Consider the following 19,289-nt stretch of genomic DNA (forward strand, 5'->3'; position numbering starts at 1 on the left):
CTTGGTCAAATATGAATTGTACTAGATAACCTCTGAAGGGTTCTGTGAAAAAATACATCATGTTTCCTGAACTTTAATTTTTCCATCTGCAATTTTTAAATTTTCATTTTTTTAGGTCCAAATTCTCTACACAAACACCAGCCCACCATGTTCTCGGGTATTAAATATGATATCTATTAATAATATGAATCCATGCAAAAATATTTCTGCATTAGCCACATTCTGAAATAAAAAGAAAAATAATGAAAGAGAAAAAATATGCTTCAATCCATACTCTGAGTCCATCAGATCTCTCTCTGGAGGTGGACAGCATTTTTCAATCATGAGTCTTTTGGAATTGTGGCAAATAAGAATAGCTAAGTCTTTCTCAATTAATCATTATAATATTGCCATTATATAAAATGTTCTTCTGATCCTGCTTCTTCACTTTACATCAGTTCATATGTCTTCCCAGGTTTTTCTGAAACTGTTCCTTTCATCTTTTCTTATAGCACAATAGTATTCAACTACATTCCTATGTTCACCAATTACCCAATTGATGGTTTCTAATTCTTTGCCACCACCAAAAGAGCTATTATAAATATTTTTGTACCTATGATTCCCTTTCATTGTGTACTTTATTTCTTTTTAATACAGACTTAAGTTATTTGGTCATTTATTTCTGACCAATTGGGTTCCTAATCTATTCCACTGATCAACAACTTTATCTTTTATCCTTATCTCTTATCCAGGACCAAATTGTTTTGATGATGAGCATATGATAAGCATTGAGATCTAGTACTGCTTGTTCCTTCACATTTTTTTTTTCATCAGTTCCCTTGATACTCTTGAACTTTTGTTCCTACTGATGAATTTTATATTATTTATTCTAGTTCTTCAAAGGAATTCTTTGGTAATTTGATCAGCATGGTACTGGATAAGTAAATTAATTTAGGTAGTACAGGTATCTCACTTAGTGAGATGTTAGGAGCATGGAACCTCCAAAATCTATGTAAAAAATCTTGACTTTTGAGTTTTTTTACTAACTTTTTACTTATTTTAACTTTAAAAGATAAAATATGTGGATATTACATAACACTATACCTATGTTTTAGGCATATCTGAGTTTCCAACCTTTTCTGGGAAATCTGCTGGTCTTCCGGTGTCTCAAGTAGTAAGTGTCCCCTCCCAGTGAGGAACTATTCTCAGACTAACCAAAGGCTACAAATGGAGGAAAGAGAGATCCTATTCCAGGGTTACCTCTGACACTATTTATTCTAATAATTTTATTAATGTATCATTTTCTAATAAAATATTAAATTATACTACAGGGGCTTTTTGACCTCATCCATTTAACCCCCAACTCCAAAGCAGACTGGTTTACTATTATCCAACTTCATCTTCCAGTCATTCAATTTCATCAGCATAATAACATGTATTTGTTAATGAAACAGTATGTTGTGAATTTTGTAACAGAGTTTAAAAATCATGGACCAATACCATCTCATAGGAATGTATAATTGGCTGATAGCATTTTATTTTAATGGGAAAATACTTTCATTTGAGTTTTTCCTTTTTTTCATGCACATAACAAAATTTATTAAGCAACTACTATAGGTAAACACTGGAACAAAAAGTGCCACTCATTCATGTATAGAGTATGCCAGTATGCTGTGTTTTGTTTTTAAATGCTTATAATGAAACACTAAATTTCACATTCAATTACATTCCACAACAAATTAAATAACAAGCATTTATTTATTCCTACTATGTGCCAGGAATTGTGCTAGGCACTTGGAAAACAAAGATATAAATGAAAAAGTCCTGCTCTCAGGGCAATCATTTATTCATGGTTAATGATGACAAGAAGAATTCATGATCAGGATATTTTCAAAAGTTTTTAGACTAGTGGAAAATACAATAATTGTCAGGTCTGGCATTTTGTTTTTGAGTTCTTCTTCTGGACGTATCATCCCCAAAGAGTCTCAGGGACCTCCTTTGTTGAAGGGTCCTGTCAAAGTTTAGATGAAGACATATCTGTCTTAAATGGATTAATTTTGTCTAATAATGATTCAACTTAAAGTTGGCTTTTTACAAACACAAATCGATAGGTTAAAAAAAAATTAAAATAGGCACAATCACTGATCAGTGAGAGAATGAAATACACCCAAACTGTGGAGTTGCTAAAAGACTTAGGGAGAAGGAAAAGCATCCCTTTGGACTAAATACAGATACTGATATTAGCCAAATTATGCCACATTTTATATGCCAGTTGCAGCTAGTAATCAATTAATTGTGGTCTCACTCACAGGGACTCAGACTTTTCCCCTCTAGTCTGCCTCTGCTCACAGTAGATAATGGCTATTCCTAGTCATTCCTCTTCTCATCATATAAATCCAAAAGTACTTTCTAAATGAATAACAAATAAAGCATTATATTCCCTCTAATAGGAATCATAAAGCATCTGGCCAGTTTCAAGTTTATTGCCTAAGAGAATTTTTTGGAAAAAAATGCTAAGAAATGAGTATTGTTATGTCAAAGCAAATGCAGTTGCTTTCCAAATAATTTGATACAATCTATTCTTTCTGTTTCTTTTTTTTTTTTGGTTGGGGGGAGGGTTAATAATTTCTAATAAATCCCTTCCAATTATTTTTTTCTTAAAGTGAAAGCTCTTTTGAGATCCTCAAAAGCAACATGAAAGGCATATATGGATATATATTTAGAAATAGCTATTTTAGTGAATAAGTGAGGACAGAACCTTTGGCAATTGAGAAAGGCTGGCCATGGTGAAATGAGCATAGTTTAAAGAGCTGGCTTGAGATGAATGTTATTGTACAGACTTTGACTTATTATTTATGGAACTCTTTCAGACTATAATTTAAAGTGAATGATAAGAGAAACCTGGTTTTCAAACTGAAAGGTAAGATATCTGGTGATTGTTGCTATTCAAAACTTAGGGCTAATAATAAATATAAAACCAATTTATTGAAAAGGGACACTGATTATAAAAAAGGAATCAGATGCTCTCCTCTCTCTACTATTTGTTCTTTCCTAGCTTTCTTCTAATATATACACACATACATTACATACATGTATGATACATAGATTTATTGCATACTTATTAATACATATAAAGTTTAGGTAAAAGGAGAATATATAAACATAAGGCATGGGTTATGTGTATGTGAATATATGCATATATAATGTGTATACATACCCTGGAGTTTATGGATATGCTTCTGCCTACAGAAGTGAATAAGAGTTGAGCTGGTGACAGGAATAAGTTGGGGTCAGATTATTGGAAAGGAAGCTGAGGAGGAGAAGAAACTTGAGTTATCTAGACTAGTTATCATCTTAAATCAAATTCAGAGGAAAATTTACATAACTCTTTCCATTGTTCCCACATGGACACAGGGCATATTCCAGTGATGGCGAACTTTTTAGAAATAGGATGCCATACCTGCCCCCGATCAAGTGCTTGCTCCCCTTGCCTCCCCCTTATCCCACACAGGGAAGAAGAAAGCTCTCCTATTGGACTGCTGGGTGGAAGGGTGGGTGAAGTGAGGAATGTCCTCAGGAAGTGTAGAGAGGCAGAGAGGAGTGGCCCGAGGTCTGCTCCCCTCCAGCTCTGCCTCCTGTGAGCCACCCACCTTACCCCCTGTATATTCCCATTGGGCTCCTGGGCAGAGGGACAGAGAATGTGAAAAAATATCATCAGTGGGAAGTGAGCAGTTCCATCAGATGCCCTCTGCCTTTCAAGTAATTAACTCTTGTGGGGAGGGAGGATGGGAAGGTGACCACAGAAAGTATTCTGCATGACATCTTTGCCACCCATGCTATAGGTTCACCATCCCTGGCCTATACCAACCAAGAACTTTGATGGGTTCTGATAGACACTTTTAGAAAGACTTGTCTAGCAGCAGCTGGGTGACTCAGTGGATCTGGCAATGAAAGATCCTAGGTTCAAATCTGGCCTCAGACATTTCCTAGCTGTGTGATCTTGTGCAATTCACTTAACCCCCATTGTCTAGCCCTTACCACTCTTCTACACAGTATTAATTCCAAGACACAGGGTAAGAGTTTTTTTTTTTTTTAAAGACTAGTCTAGGAAAGTGCTTCACTGGAAGTTCAGAGATACAGATTTTAAGCCAAGTTCTAAAATAGTCTTGTCATGTTGTTACAAAACTTTTCTCTCAATTTCTCCATTTGTAATATTAAGCTCATAAAAGCCCCTTCTTACTACTGTATAGAAATATTTTGAGGATGCATGCACCAGTGATAATGACAACATCCATTTAATCTATTTAACTAGCTAGGAAATGGAATCTGAGAGAGGAAAGAAGACTAAGATAAATAGGATTCAAGGTGAACTGATCCAGTATAGAACTAGAGAACCTGAATGGAAAAGAGGTCTAAGAACAAGGTTCCAACAGATAAAAAAATATGCATATGACAAGTTTAAAAGGACTCAAAAATGCTTATTCTTGAGTCCAAACAAAAAATGAAACTGAAAGAAAATTTCTCACCATTAGGTTGGAGTGTGGAATCAGGGCATCCATTTGTATCCTTGATACTTAGCACAGTGCCTGGCACATAGTAGGTACTTAATAAATGTTTTTTGAATAACTGAAGTCCAAACAACCAAAATTCTAAAGGTTAGAATGATGCACCAAATTTGGTACAATTAATTTAGTCCTTTAATGTATCATTGTGTGATGCCTCAATTATATTTATAGCTTATATCCTGGAATTCTCTTATATCATAGAAAGATTTATTACATTTGAGCCATCTATATATGCTGTACTACAATGGAACAGGTGGAAGAAGGAGTGGTCATCAGAGAAAAAAGAGAAAGATCATCTCTCAATGGATCATAGGGTTACAGATTTAGATATGAAAGGCATATCTAATCAAAGATCAGCTAGTCAGCTTTGCCATTTTGCTGAGGTGGAGACTGTGGAGGAATGTTACATGCCCAGGGTCACATAACTTATATGTGGTAAAGACATAACCTCTGATGAGAAGTTCCTCCTGAATTTTCACTCTCTTTTCCCTAGCTAGTACATGGCAAAAACATAACGTCTTATCTATAGCTCTTCCTGAATTTTTACTTTCTTTATTAGCCTATAGAAGCAGAAAGATAATCTGAAAGCAAAAGGTGAGGTGAAGATGAGAATCTTTGTTTGGTGGTCCTTAACTTAGGGGCTTAGGGGATGCTTTTGCCTCAAGGCTGGTGCAAAGAGTATATTTACCCTGAAATCACAATAGAAATGAAGTTATTCTGAATTTCTTAGAAATACTCCTAATCATAAACCTAAAGGTTCAGAGCTGCCTGTAAATCTCATCTGATTTAAACTGTAGATCTAACTGTAGAGCCAGGGAAGGGACTGGGGACTTTTTCAAAGTACAACAACTATGGAAATCATCACTTGGTGATTATAAGAAGCATCCCAAGATCTGTGGGTTTTCTAGCTCCAGCCCTTGCCTGAGCAGGATCCTCCCCAGTCTATACTGTGTGCTGTCACCTTAAAATTACATATGCATGACCAGCAGCATTCTGGTGAGAGTGCCAGATGTAGGAGCTTGGATTTCTGTTTTGAAGTGGTGGAGAGGAGTACTGTTCCCTTGAGCTTTTGTCCAGGAAATAGTGACTGATGCAGACCCTTCTGCCAGCCCACTTTCTGAATGCCTTGCCACTACTCTGATGATAACAACAAATCCATCTGCTACCATGAAATCTTCAAAGTTATCTAGGCGCTATGCAAGCATCAAGAGGAATGCCAGTCAACTGTACCCTTACAGAGAGCCACTACAGTTCAGGTGAGCATTTCTTCGACTTTTTGCACAGTGGATTCCATAAAGTCTTTGCTGTGGTGTGTAATTTGTGCCTCAGGAAGAGAGAAGACAGACAGACAGAGAGACAGATGGAGAAAGAGACACAGAGACAGTCAGAAGCAAATCAACACAGATTCAGCAAGAGACAGAGGCAGACAAACCAACAGAAACAAAGAAAAAAAGAGAGGCAGGCAGAGAAAATAAGAGAGAAACTAGGAGCCAGAGACATAAAAACTGATATAGAAATATTGACAGAGAAAAATAGAAATAGAAAGAAAGAGGGAGTGAATCAGGTAGAGATAGAAAGACAGAAAACTAGACAGAGCACTCTAGAAGCCCAAACCTATAGCCCAATCCCATTTCATTGCTGAGTGACCCTAAGTAGGATATTTTTCAACTTTCTAAAAAGAGAAAAAGAATTGAAATGGTAATAACAGAGAAATTATGAGAATTGATATTATGCCCACAAAATGCTTTAAATTTAGGTGTTATAGAATATGTTCTAAAATAATTTATGACAATGCTGTACACTGAAATCTTACCAATGTAAGTGAAATTAGAAATCATTTGAAACCATAGCATGTGATGAACACTGTTAGCATTTCTATTATTACTATTAGATTAATTAAATGAAAATCAGAATAATTTTCAAGAGATGTCATTTATTACCTTCAATCATAGACTCAATAATTAAATTACTAACAAAGGGCTGTCAAGTAGAGATCCCCTTAGCTGGCTTTAAAGAACATTTATAATGCATTTATAATGAGAATATTAATTATACGCAAACAAATGCCTGAAATAGTTCTCTGGAATCAATTATTTTTCTCTGAAATCTCATTTCTAGTATACATTTCCTTTCCTCATTTAAAAAAAAGTCACAATTACCTTGAATTCTCAATAAGAGAGCTTGCGTAATTGAGATTTTACTATGTTTCTTTGCTTATTTAGCTCATGTTATCACAAGAAATAGTTCTACCACTAAAGATAAGTTTTTTTTAATGAGGTTAGTCTAGAAGGAATCAATTTGCATTTACACCAGACACTTCAGAAAGCATAAATGTACCCTCTCCCCTTTACTTTCTCAATATGCTCAGATTTGTTTCTCTTGAAGAAACAAGGCCACCCAAGTAAATGTTTGTAGCAATGAGTAATAGGGAGTTAGTGCCTAATGGAATCCCTTACACTGTGATGGTAAGATACTGGGATCAGACTGAATTGTAGTTGCTTTTCTGAAAAGAATATGCCAGAATTATCACCTGTTTTTCTTCCCTCGTCTTCTTAAACTCAGCAACTTGGATGACAGTGATAATGATGATGAAAAAGGCAACAGCAATGATCCAGAACAAATCTTCCAGAACATACAGTTCCAGAAAGATCTCATGGCCACAATTCGCTGCAGACCATGGCCCATGAAGCAGAAGCTGAAAGCTCTCAGGTAAAGACTACTCATCACTAAGCATTTTCAAATCCTTTCTTTGCTGGAGGGAAGGAGGTCATATAGCAAAATGGCCAATTATAAAAAGAATGGAAATCTATCCTTTATAATATATGTATACATATATATGAAGACTCATGACCAATTTTAGACTTATGAGATAATTAATTAAAAATTCATAAATTTTCTTTTTTGCTAGTTATATTAGAAAATGTGTATTGAGATTATGCAATGATTACAGTTTGGAGGCAAAATTTAAAAATGCCCCAATTTAGCATTCTAAATGTTTATTTAATGCTGTAGCACATCTATGATCATTTGAAATTGTGTCTTTTGAATTTTCTATGCTTATTACAAAACCAAGGGTGACCATATGATAAAACCAAAAAAAGCACTGAACTGGATATCACAAGACCCAAGTTTGAATCCTAGATCTGTTACTTACAATTCAGGTGGCTTTCAATAGTCAACATCTCTGGGACAATGTAGTCTCATCTTTAAAGTAGTCAGATTGTGCTAGACTATCTCTATGATTTATAATTCTCTGATTTCCTAGGAGGCAGACTAAACCAAGGTATGTCCTCATTGTCTAGTTCTTTAATGCTGCGAGCTCTCATGTACTTGAAATGATATTCTTTCTAGTTATTGTATAGTTAAGGAGATGTTAATCTCTGTTAATTAATTAAGTAGTTAAGGGGAGATTAAATATTTTTACAATTAACCACTAATTAAATAATTAGAGGGAGATTATTCCCTGAGTGATGGCTTAATCTAAACCCATTTAGATCAGGTAAATCTTAACATTTCTACTATAGTATCAATCCCTTATATATCAAGAGTGCTTAAAAAGGAGAGGGAGGTCTCATTAAAGTGACCCACTGCCTCCAAATCTTCAAAACAAGATACTTAATCTTTGGGCAAAACATTTAAACAAGACAGCATAGGATAATGGAAAAGTTGTTATTCTAAAAAGAAAAGAAAAGAAAAGAATCCTGAGTTCTAGTCCTAACTATTCCATTAACTCTCTTTCTGCCACTAACTGAACTGGGGATGACTAATTACTACACAGAGGATGATTTCCCCAAAATTACCAGCAGCAATTAACCAATCACATTCAATAATTCTTTCAGTATTTTGGACATAATTTATGTAATCTTGTAGTTTTTGACTTACTGAAGGTAATTAAATATTCTCTTACCTCCTCCTGGATTCCAATTTCCTAGTAACCATTTTTGGTTCAGTATGACCCAATTTGAAGATCATTTTTCCAGAAGCAAAATAGGATTTGTCTACCTTCTCCCTATCATTGCCCCTTATACCAAGTAGCAAACTTCTTAGTTATTCAGTTTCTTCTTGTGCCAAGTTGATCTAAAATAGTCCTTTTTGTTTCCTAAGTATGTGATGTAACAGCTTATTTGACGTTTCTGGACCTCCAGCATTCTTCTAGGACAATGTCCCTCGTCAATATTCACCTTGAGTGATATGCCTTTGTTCCCATCCTCCTTACAACAATTTCTTTCATTTAAATTAGTCAGTGAGTTGTCTACACATCCATACCAGTCTATTAGCCAACTCTACATTTTCCTCCTCATGAGAATAGTGTGTTCCTATCAATAAAAATGTTAGTCTTAACAACATCCCTTCCATCCTGTGCCAGTTTCCCTTGGAGAATTTTAGACTCTGGGCTCCAGATGATGATTTGTATTAACTCTATATCTCTAAAATTTCAGCTGCATATCAGAGTGTATCGAATTTCCCTTCCTTATTTTACTTTTGTATAAACTTTTTATTTCTTTATATGCATACATATGAATTTCCTCAAAAGGGAGAAAGTACTTCATTTTTGTCTTTGTATTTTCAGTACCTTGCATAGTGCTCAGAATATTGTAAATTTTTAATAAATTTTTGCTGATTGATTAATTTTAACATTCTAAAACTGTCACATCTCCTTTCAAAGCTTCGATCATTTTTACTTTATAAACCAATTTCTTCTTAGTCACAATCAGTGTAATCCAAAATGGCAGTCTACTTACTACTTCTTGAACTTTTTAGACAATGAAATTACCATCAAAGCAAGTCAGAATTTCAATTGCTCTACTTTAACAAGGGATGCCCTTGCACTTCCAAGTCCCTTGTGTTTGCTAATACTCTGGAGACTGGAGAAAAGAATAAAGATTATTTGAAGTATGGAATTAGGGGAAAGTTCTGACTCCAAATCTAGAGTAATCTCCACTGTGTCACATGACCTCTGGTGACCCATAAGCACATTGCCTCATAGGTACCAATTAGATCAATATATTGCTGCCATATAACAATAGTCAATCTGCCATCAACTAAGCCCTTTTTCTAACAGTGTTACCACTGGACCATTCTCATGCTTTCCTCTACACATTAACACCAGCCGTTTCATATTAATTGTTGTATTATTTTAATTGACCATCCTGGTGTAGTTTAGACAGAACTTCAAATCTACCTTCTAGAGGCAGCTATGTTTGGAGCTCTGGTCTTAGAATTAAGAAGACCTGAGTTCAAAGGCTACCTCAAACAACAGCTTTGTGAACATAAGCAAATTGCTTAACTTTTGCCAAAGGAACTTCTTCATCTATAAAATGGAGATAATAATAGCATCAACCTCCCAGTATTTTTCTGAGAATAAAATGGAATAATATTTATAAAGCACTTTTTTCTTTTTTTATTTAGAATATTTTTCCATGGTTACATGATTTATCATTCACCCCCCCCCCCCCCAGAGCTGACAAGCAATCTGCTGGGTGATACCTGTCTCATTGTTCCAAACCTACTTCCATGTTATTTATATTTGCAATAGAATGATCTTATAACATTAAAACCCTAATTATATCCCCATCAAACCACGTGATCAATCATTTGTTTTTCTTCTGTGTTTCTGCTCCCATAGTTCTTTCTCTGTATGTGGATAGTGTTTTTTCTCTTAAGTTTCTCTAGATTGTCCTGGATCCTTGCATTGCTGTATAAAAAACTTTTCAAACCTTAAAGTACTGTAATAAAGCTATTACTATTGTCATCACCAATAACTACGTTTTCCTGGGCATGACTCTTTAGTAATGGTTCTGGCTTTCCTGCTCAGATGAGGTCACTGTGGCATAAAAGATGTTGCAGTGGAAAATGCCCTGGATTTGGAGATGAAACCTGGCTCCAATATGTCCTGTCTATGTGACTTTAGACAAGTCATTGGCTTCTCTGGGTCTCATCTGCAAAATAGAGGTGTTGGAATAGATTACCTCTAAGTTCTCTTCCAATTTCAATCTATGATCCCAAGCCACAACTCATGTACTGTCAAATGATTGTTTTCTCTTAGGAAAAAACTGAATTCTACTCACAGAATTTCCACCACTAATGAGGTAATCGTCCCCCTCTAAATCATACATCAGAGAGAGGGAATTAAAAATGGGATTGTTTCATGTAATATCAGTACTGGGAAAAATATGAGATTCATTATAGGCTTGGAGTTGGTGAGGGGAGGCTGAAGAGCTCATGGGAAAATTGAATTTCCTGGTCACCACAAAGTGGTTCAAGGAAATATTTGCATAATTCCATCATCCCACAGCAACATTTCATAGGTTCTGGGGCAACTGTTTCTGCTTTACTTATTCAAATGCATTTGGCCTAGCATTCAGAATGTAATAAGATGGAGCTGTCTGGACATGATGACCTTTCCTTCTTTTGCAGACGAGCTAAAGAGATTGTGTTAAAGTTTGAAGGGAGGCTGACCAGAACAAGAGGCTATCAAGCAGCAGGTGTTGATGTATGTATACAGTCTTCCTTTTTGCCAGGACATGTTGTCATCTGTTGGTTCTACACCAATGAGTCTACCAGGTCTTTGGGTCCCCTTCACACCCGAGAAAACCCAGTTCTCACAACTAATCCCATTGCTTTTAGCTTCCCATACCATTTCCATTGGAAATATCACACCTGTCTTAAGTCCCCTAACACTTTGTACCATCACTTTTCTGGTTGAAGATATTCCCCATTTATCTCTACTTATTTGTTGCAATTATCAGAGGCAGCTACAACATACTGGACACACAGATGGCCTCACCATCAGAAAGATCAAGGTTCAAGTCCTGCCTTAATCACACAGTGACGTTGTCACTCTGGCCAAATCACTTAGCCTCTGCCTGCTTCAGCTTCCTTAACTATCACACAAGGATAATAGTACCTTCCTCCCAGAGCTGTAGTGAGACTGAAATGAAATAATATTTTTATAGTACCTGGCATAGGATCTGGTACATAGTAAGTGCATAATAAATGATTGTTTCTTTCCCTTGGGCAATTCATTAAGATTATGAATGACTGGATGGATAACACAAGTTATTAAATAGTCAGTATGTGAAAAGCCCTGTGCTGAGTACTTAACATGCAAACAGAAAAGCAAGACAATCCCTGGTCTGAAGGTGTTCACATCCTAATAATAAAAGGAAAAAAAAAACACACACATGGAAAGGTCCAGTGGTCCTTAGGATGCAGTGGCAAAGTAGATCATACTACCTCGTTTTTATTTTCCTTTCCAATCATTTTTTAAAAGTGTCTGTTTTTTGTATTGGGCATTTTTACTACACTAAGGACCTAGTGCTGAAAATTTATTTTTTATGGGTCTTCAAAAGCTGTGGATACATAGAAGAAAGGGGCATTATGGCATCTATAATGGCAGTAACAATAGCTATATCAGATCTATGTAATGTTATTCCCCTTTATAGCTCCTCTAGCTACAGGGGACTAAGCTAGAAACAAAGTCAGTGGTCTGAGAAATGCTGCTCTTCTCAGGGCATTGTGATTGATTACCTGCCCAGCATTGCCAGTTCTTCAGCATTTGGTCCTCAAATGACCCTTTTCTCTTCAAGGGTAGACTTGTAAAACTCATGCAAATTTAGGGAAATTTCTCACTTCAGAGCTCACTATATCTATGAAATCATAAACCCAGTCCAAAAAAAAATGTCTTCCACTAATCCCCTGGTCTTACCAGACCTTGCAGATCAAGACCTAAAGCATAAACAGACCCATATATCTACAGCTGGGAAGCAGCATTATCTAATTTATGAATCGTGTTTCTCTGTATGCCTTTCATTGATGCTGCAAATTGTTTAAATAGAGTCTTTGGCCTTGATTAAGATAATTAGTTAATAGAATTCCCCCCCCCTCATAAAGATGATACATGGTATATAGCATGTTAACTACTAGTCTCAGCTAATCATTTCACAAAATGGTAATATTGATCCTGACAGAAGGCATTCATTAAACAAATCATTTGCTTTCTATACAAAAATAATCTAAACTATATACATGCTACCTGCTCTTCTCTATTCTGTACATAATATAGGGATATTGCTTATATTCATGTGTGTTAATGATTCAGATGTTTTAGACTTGTATATAAAATCTTAAATATAACCTACTAGTCACAGACAGCTAGATAGTTCAGTGGCTAGAGTGCTGAGCCTAGAGTCAGGAAGACTCATCTTTATGAGTTCAAATCTAACTTCAGACATTTACTATGTGACCTTGGGCAAATCAATTAATCCTTTTTGCCTTGGTTTCCTTACCTATAAAACGAACTAGAGAAGGAAATGTCCAACTGTCCCAGAATCTCTGCCAAAAAAATAACAAATGGAATCATGATGATTTGGACACAATTGAAATGACTGAATGTCAGTGTTATTTACCCCAGCCCAACCTGATGATTTGGCATGACTAGAGTCATCAATATCATAACCTAGATCTAGGACTAGAAGGAATCTCTGACCTCATCTAGTCCAGAGCTCTTGTTTTACTGATAACAAAACTAAGGTCCAAAGTTAAGCAAGTCATAAGCAACAGAGGCAGCAGTTAAATGCAGAATCTCTGACTTCAGAATCTCTTTTTACCTTAAACCATGTTACTTTCCCATTGAAATATATTATTTCAATAAATGTCTATAAAATGAAACAGATTTGTCCTCTCACATATCATCAAAAAGATAAACATTTCAGTACTTGTGAATAAAAGGAAGGAAGGAAGTGAAGGAGGAGAGGGAGGGAGAAAGGGAAGAAAAAAGAGAGGGAGGGAGAGAGGTAAGGAAGAAAAGGGAGAAAGGGAAAAAGAAAGAAGAAGGAAAGAAGGGAGAAAATCTTACAAAGGAAAGGGAAGAGAAATTGGAAAGGAAAAAGAAAGGAAGGGGATATCATGGAGGTCTGCATCACAAGCACACATTAAGGATCTCTTAATTGCATTTGCAATGGGGTATTTCCTCAGTAATTTTGTTTGTCTCCAAGACAAACTCTGCTTGCTTTTGCTTGCACGATCTTGGGGGGGGGGGGGGGTAGGGGTTAAACAAGTACAAGTTGTTGTTTTTTTTTGATACTCAGCTATTATTTCATTTTTTAATTCAATTCAACAGAGATTTATTTAAGTGCTTCCTATATGCAAGGCTCTTTTTTTCTTTCAGGAGGAATAGTTTTTACCTGATGACAATTAAATTTCTCCACTCAAGTTACAAACCAAGGGAATCTTTTCCTGAGGTGTTCAAGGCGGGTAAAGTAGTTATAGTTTCAGCTAAACACAATGAACTGAGACAGGGTCACAATGACCAAAATAACAGCATGGTGTAATGGAAAGCATACTGAATTTATTAATGACAGCTAGCATTTATGTAATGCTTTAATGTTTGCAAAATGTTTTACAAATATTGTCTCGTTTTATCCCCACTGCAATCCTGGTAGGTAGGTACTATTGTTATCCTCATTTTAGCAATGAAGAAATTGCAACACAGAGGAGTTAGGTGACAAGCAATAGCCCCTTGCCCAAGGGCACACAATTAGGCAATGTCTAAACCTGGGATTGAACTCCCTGACTACAAATTCAGCATTCTTCCCACTGAACCACTCCACCCTTGAATTTAGAATCAAAGGAGCTATGTTCAAATCCTTGCTCTCTGGGTTTTATGCAGAGAATTTGGTCACAAAAAGGTTATTGCTAGCCCTTTAATCAATTGATCAGACCCTGTCTAGACCAAAGAGTAGTGAATGAACTTAAACTGGGAAGATAAGTTTGAATTCTGATTCTTTTTTTTTTTAAACCCTTACCTTCCATCTTGGAATCAATACTGTGTATTGGCTCCAAGGCAGAAGAGCAGTAAGGGCTAGGCAATGGAGGTTAAGTGACTTGCCCAGGGTCACACTGCTGGAAAGTGTCTGAAACCAGATTTGAACCTAGGACCTCCCCTCTCTAGGCCTGGCTCTCAATCCACTGAGCTACCCAGCTGCTCCCTTGAATTCTGATTCTTACACTTACTACCTGTAGTACCTCAGTCAAGTCACTTCACTTCTGGGCCTCAGTTTTCTTCTCTGGAAAATGGGGATAGTAACACGACATGTATTTGTTGAGCTAAAGAAAAATTCGTGGTGGAAATAAAGTGAAGAATGGTATGTTTCAGTCTGCATTTGGATTCTGCTCCATCTCTAGTGGTAAATAGTCTTTTTCATCATGAGTTCCTTGGAGTTGACCTTGCTGCTAATAATTAAGTAATAGTTAAGTCATTCACAGTTGATCATTGTCTAAGTCAAACATAACAGTACTACTTTTTTCAATTGTAGAAGTCTCAGTGTAGGAAGGAAATTGATGATCTCAAGAACATACAAAAGAGGGAAACTAGTTTGGTGAAGAGACTTGAGTATATGACATATGAAAAATCTATTGAGATAATTAGGGATGCTTAGCCTAAAAAAGATAAGGCTTAAGGAGGGTACATCTTCAAGTATTCAAAGGACATAGAAGAAAGACTAGACTTTTTTTATTTGGCCCCACAGTTGTACAAGTAAAAATAAAACAGAGTTTAAAAGGGCAAATTTGGAGTTATGTCAGGAAAAAGCTTAACAATTAAAGCTTTCTAAAAATATAAGGGATTAATTCTGAAAATGGTAGAGTTTCACTCATTGTCGAGCAAAGATTGAGTGACCTCTTCTCAGGTGTGTTATAGTGGGGTCTCATTTAAGACATGGTTTGCATGAAGTGGCTGCTGACACCACTGCCAATTGCAAATTATGTGATTTTTTGATTCAATAAGATTTTTATTTTATAAGAAATAAATATTTTTTAAAATAACTTGACATTCTCATTCCTCCATCTGTAATTCTCCTTTTCTACCCCCTAGACATATGTGTTTCAACTTTAATTCAACAAATGCTTAATCAGTGCCTACTGATTATGGTTCATTATACTAGGTAATGGAAGAGACAGAATGTTTTAAAGAAACATGGCTCCTTCCCAAACAGAAATTATAATCTAGTAATGGAATGAGACACAAATACTTATGACAATAATAGCCTTGCATGGAAAAGTAATTGCCTTTTATTTTGATAGTAACTAGTCATTTCCTTTCTATTAAGATAGAGCCAATTTTGTTTTGTTTTGGTTTCTTGGTGATTTTATTTGTTTCTCACTAAGTCCAGCGCCTTTTGTCTATCTTTTTTAAAAGGTTTTGTTGAAGTGCAGTTGCAGATCTTCTAAAATATCTACAAATAATTTCATAATCTTGAGCCACGTGTTTTTAATATATTTTTTGTCTTTCTCTCCTATGCCCAATGGTTTTCATTGACATCAATAAAAAGTATTATATAGGCTAGCCTGTTTTGGAAAAGCTTGTGTTTTTCATATATTTTCATCAGCCTTTGTAACAGATATTAGTGTTTAATATACAATCATCTCTTTGGTTTGTTAATGTATGCTTATTTTTCTAAGATAAAATTGCAGGATAACCAAATGCCTCATTAAATGTTGCTTCTTGTTGCCCTTGGGTATCTGATGAAATTTTCTCCATCAATTCCTTTATTTGCTTCTCTGGGGTTTCCTTTACTGAACTTTCTTTGTTCTCTACTTAGATTTATAATAAATATCCATTTGTATCCAGTTCAGTTTTCAAATAGTGGTGATAGTAACTTTAGTCATTAGGTTGGATCTCACACTTAATAACAATAGCTGATTTTCATAGAACTTTAAAGTTTAAAAAGCACTTTCCACAAATTTCTTATTTAAGTCACTCAATAAACCTAGGATATCACTAGAATTGTAACTGCAATAGGAAGAGTAGAGCTTTCCCCCAGGTATTATAGATTTTAGGGGAGCCAAAATAGTGCAAAAGATATAGGAGCATATGACTATAGTTCATGTAGGAGTACTATTGAGAAGGATATGAAGAAAAACAGAAGAGGCTATTCCTCTTCACTACAGTCTATGGAAAGTGGAACCAGACACTTCCTCTCTCCTCAGTCCAGCATAGTTCCAAAATTCAAGACACTTCTCACCCAAGCTCATATCAAGGCCAGGAATAAGTCAAGAGATCAAAATGGCAAGCAACTCTCCATCTATAAACCTCCCCTGGGAATGAGCTGGATTGAATAAGAAAGTCAAACTGAAGGTTTTTCAAAGGCATGGAAGAACTACCCTACTTCAGATAGCTTACATTCTACTGGAAGGTTACAATCATAGGAATGCCCAGAGCATGGACCATCTCTCACAATGAGCATACATTCTAGGCAGGAAGGATAGGGGGCCATGGGAATGCTCCCCTGTGCTAGCACTTCCGTCTCAAAGGTCATGAAGGCAACTGGTACATCAGTGAGTAAATGTATGATAATCCAAAAAGGGACAGACAGTACAGACTTGGGAGGGGAAGATCCAAAAAGGATTTGTGTCATTAAATAGCACATGAGATAAGCCTTGAAGAAAGCTGAGATTCTGAGGTGGAGGTGAATATAAAGTATATTCCAAGCATAAGGGACCGCCTATACAAATGTATGGAAATGGGAAATGGTTTGGGGACTTCAGAGGGCGGTTACTAGGTCAGTTTGTATTAGAGAGTTTGTGAAGGGAAATAATAGGAAACATCTGGGAGGTAGGTTGGATTCAGAATATGGAGTGCTATAATAATTGTTAGATGGAGCAGTCTATATTTTATCCTAGAGAAAATATTACTTCACTAAAAATGGCTGAGTAGGGTAATGACATGGTAAGAACTGGGTGTTAGAAATAGTAGCTAATGATAATTCTACTTATTATTATTAATAACTTTTGTATAAAACATGCATATTTATCATGTCAGCCTAAGAAGGGTACATTTATCTAACTGATGTAATCTCTTAGACTCAGTTTTTGACAGAATAGGGCCCCCAATTGTCTTCATACTCCTGTTTTATAATAAGTTGGACTTCTAGGAGCTCAAGAGGGGGAAAATCCTATTAATGTTTATTCTTAATCATTAGTTCATTCAAACCTTGAAAATTATTCTGTTTTCTGGGACTGAAATCCAAATACTAATTATTTGTTGAGTGATTAATTCTGAAATTGAGTGTGTTGAGAACATATAATTAATATTCCTTTTTTTTTTACCTTTTGTGGGATGCAGGGGAGAGAATAAAACTATTATACACCTTTACAAATGAGAAAATGAGACTTGGAAAGGTGATATGACTTGTCTAAGGTTATACAGCTAATAAGTAGCAGGGGTAAGACCCAATCCTAAATCTCTGGACTAAAAATTTTAAAGGATGGTAGTCCTAATCCAAAAGATTTCAATAGGTTTAGAACAATGGGTCAAAATAAACACAGTAAAATTTGTTGGAGATTAACTCCAACAATAGGTCCAGAGAGTCAACTTCACAATTACACGGTGAGACTGACATAATTTGCCAGAAGTGTGAATGGAAAAGATCTCAACCACATGCCCTGTATTAGTCAACAATGATGTTGCAGCCAAAAAAAAGTTGATATATTAAGGCTTCATTTAAAGAGCCAGTGACCAGGAAGAGGAAAGTGATAAGCCCTTGGTACACAGCCCTGATTAGATTAAGGGAGCATGTCTTTGACTTCTAGGTAGCTAATTTAAAAAACAAAAGATACTGCCAAATTAAAGAGCATTCAGATTTTATCAAAATAGTAAAAACAAAAAACCTTTTTATGTAATCAGAGGATTAGTTGAACAAAATGAAAGTGTTCATTCACCCTGGGGCAGAGAAAATATAGGGAGGATGAGTAATTGTTACCTTCAAGAATTTAAAGGACTGTCCTGTGAAGAAAGAATTAGATTCATTGTACTTGGCCCCTAAAGCAGAAATCAGAATAAATGAATATAAGCTGCTGAGAGGTGAATTTCAGTTTTGCATAAAGAAAATAATTCACATATTTAGAGCTTTGCAAAAATGGAATGGGCTGCTTTGGGACATATTGAGTTCTCCCTCATTAGATATCTTTAAGCAAAGGATGAATGACTAGTTGTGGAGTTGCAAAAGAGGTATATTCTAGGTATAGGTTGGGTCAGATTGTCTCTGGGGTCCCTTTTAGCTCTTAGTCTTTGAATCTCTGAGTAGTGGATATTTAAAGGTGCATCACTTATTTTCTATGTATATGTATATTTCTTCAGTTTCCCCTTGTACAAAATAAAGAAGCAAAACTAAATAACTTCTAAAGTTCCCTTTCAACTCTAATATTCTACATGCAGTAGTTTCCACTGCCCCATGTCACAGAGAAAGAGGAGAGATTATGGATAAGAGACAGAAAGAGATTATACAGGATGAAATAGAGAAGAGTAAAAGGAAAGGAATCATATAAAATGGCCACAAAGTTTCAAGTCTGACTGACTTAGTGATATAGTGCTGTTGGCAGAGATAGTGTCGCCAAAAGAAAAGTGGGAGGATTTTATGATTTAGCAAAGAGCAGAGAAAGATCAAATCAAGTTTACACATGTTGAATTTGAAGTAACAAAAGACTATGCAAACAGCTGACCAGTCGACCATTAGAATTGTAAATGACACTGATGACAAAGATAAGGACTGGAAAATAACAGAATATTAGAAATGGAAATGACTCAAAAGCCATCAGGTCTACCCAATATTTAACCAGGAATCCATTCCCCTATTCCTCTCCCAGTCATCATTCAAGCCTTGTTTGCATTCTTCCAGTGAGTGAAAGCAGCCCAAAGCAGTCCATTACACTTAGGTCTCCTCTAATTATAAAGAAGTTTTTCCTTTA

General features: G+C 35.8%; 1 protein-coding gene and 1 long non-coding RNA gene across 3 annotated transcripts in view; one reads left to right on the forward strand and one right to left on the reverse strand.

Annotated features, from left to right (window-relative positions):
- Positions 1 to 1,731: 1,731 nt before the first annotated feature.
- LOC107650545 (uncharacterized) overlaps positions 1,732 to 19,289 on the reverse strand; it is a 78,547-nt gene continuing 60,989 nt past the window's right edge. Inside the window, exons 3-4 of the long non-coding RNA XR_001626008.2 lie at positions 3,197 to 3,289; positions 1,732 to 1,990 (exon numbers count right to left, since the gene is read on the reverse strand). This is a non-coding gene — a long non-coding RNA (uncharacterized LOC107650545). The remainder of the gene's footprint in view (positions 1,991 to 3,196; positions 3,290 to 19,289) is intronic.
- The window catches only part of TMC3 (transmembrane channel like 3), a 67,283-nt gene continuing 53,372 nt past the window's right edge, over positions 5,379 to 19,289 (forward strand). Inside the window, exons 1-3 of one of the 2 annotated variants that reach the window (XM_001362911.5) lie at positions 5,379 to 5,800; positions 7,107 to 7,253; positions 10,962 to 11,037. In XM_001362911.5, coding sequence (XP_001362948.4) covers positions 5,685 to 5,800; positions 7,107 to 7,253; positions 10,962 to 11,037 — 339 coding nt within the window. In that variant the 5' untranslated portion in view covers positions 5,379 to 5,684. Of the gene's footprint in view, positions 5,801 to 7,106; positions 7,254 to 9,953; positions 10,634 to 10,961; positions 11,038 to 19,289 lie in introns of those variants that run through there. The other variant, XM_056805963.1, reaches the window with a different exon arrangement.

This window comes from Monodelphis domestica, chromosome 1, assembly GCF_027887165.1.
Source record: "Monodelphis domestica isolate mMonDom1 chromosome 1, mMonDom1.pri, whole genome shotgun sequence".
Lineage (NCBI taxonomy): Eukaryota > Metazoa > Chordata > Mammalia > Didelphimorphia > Didelphidae > Monodelphis > Monodelphis domestica.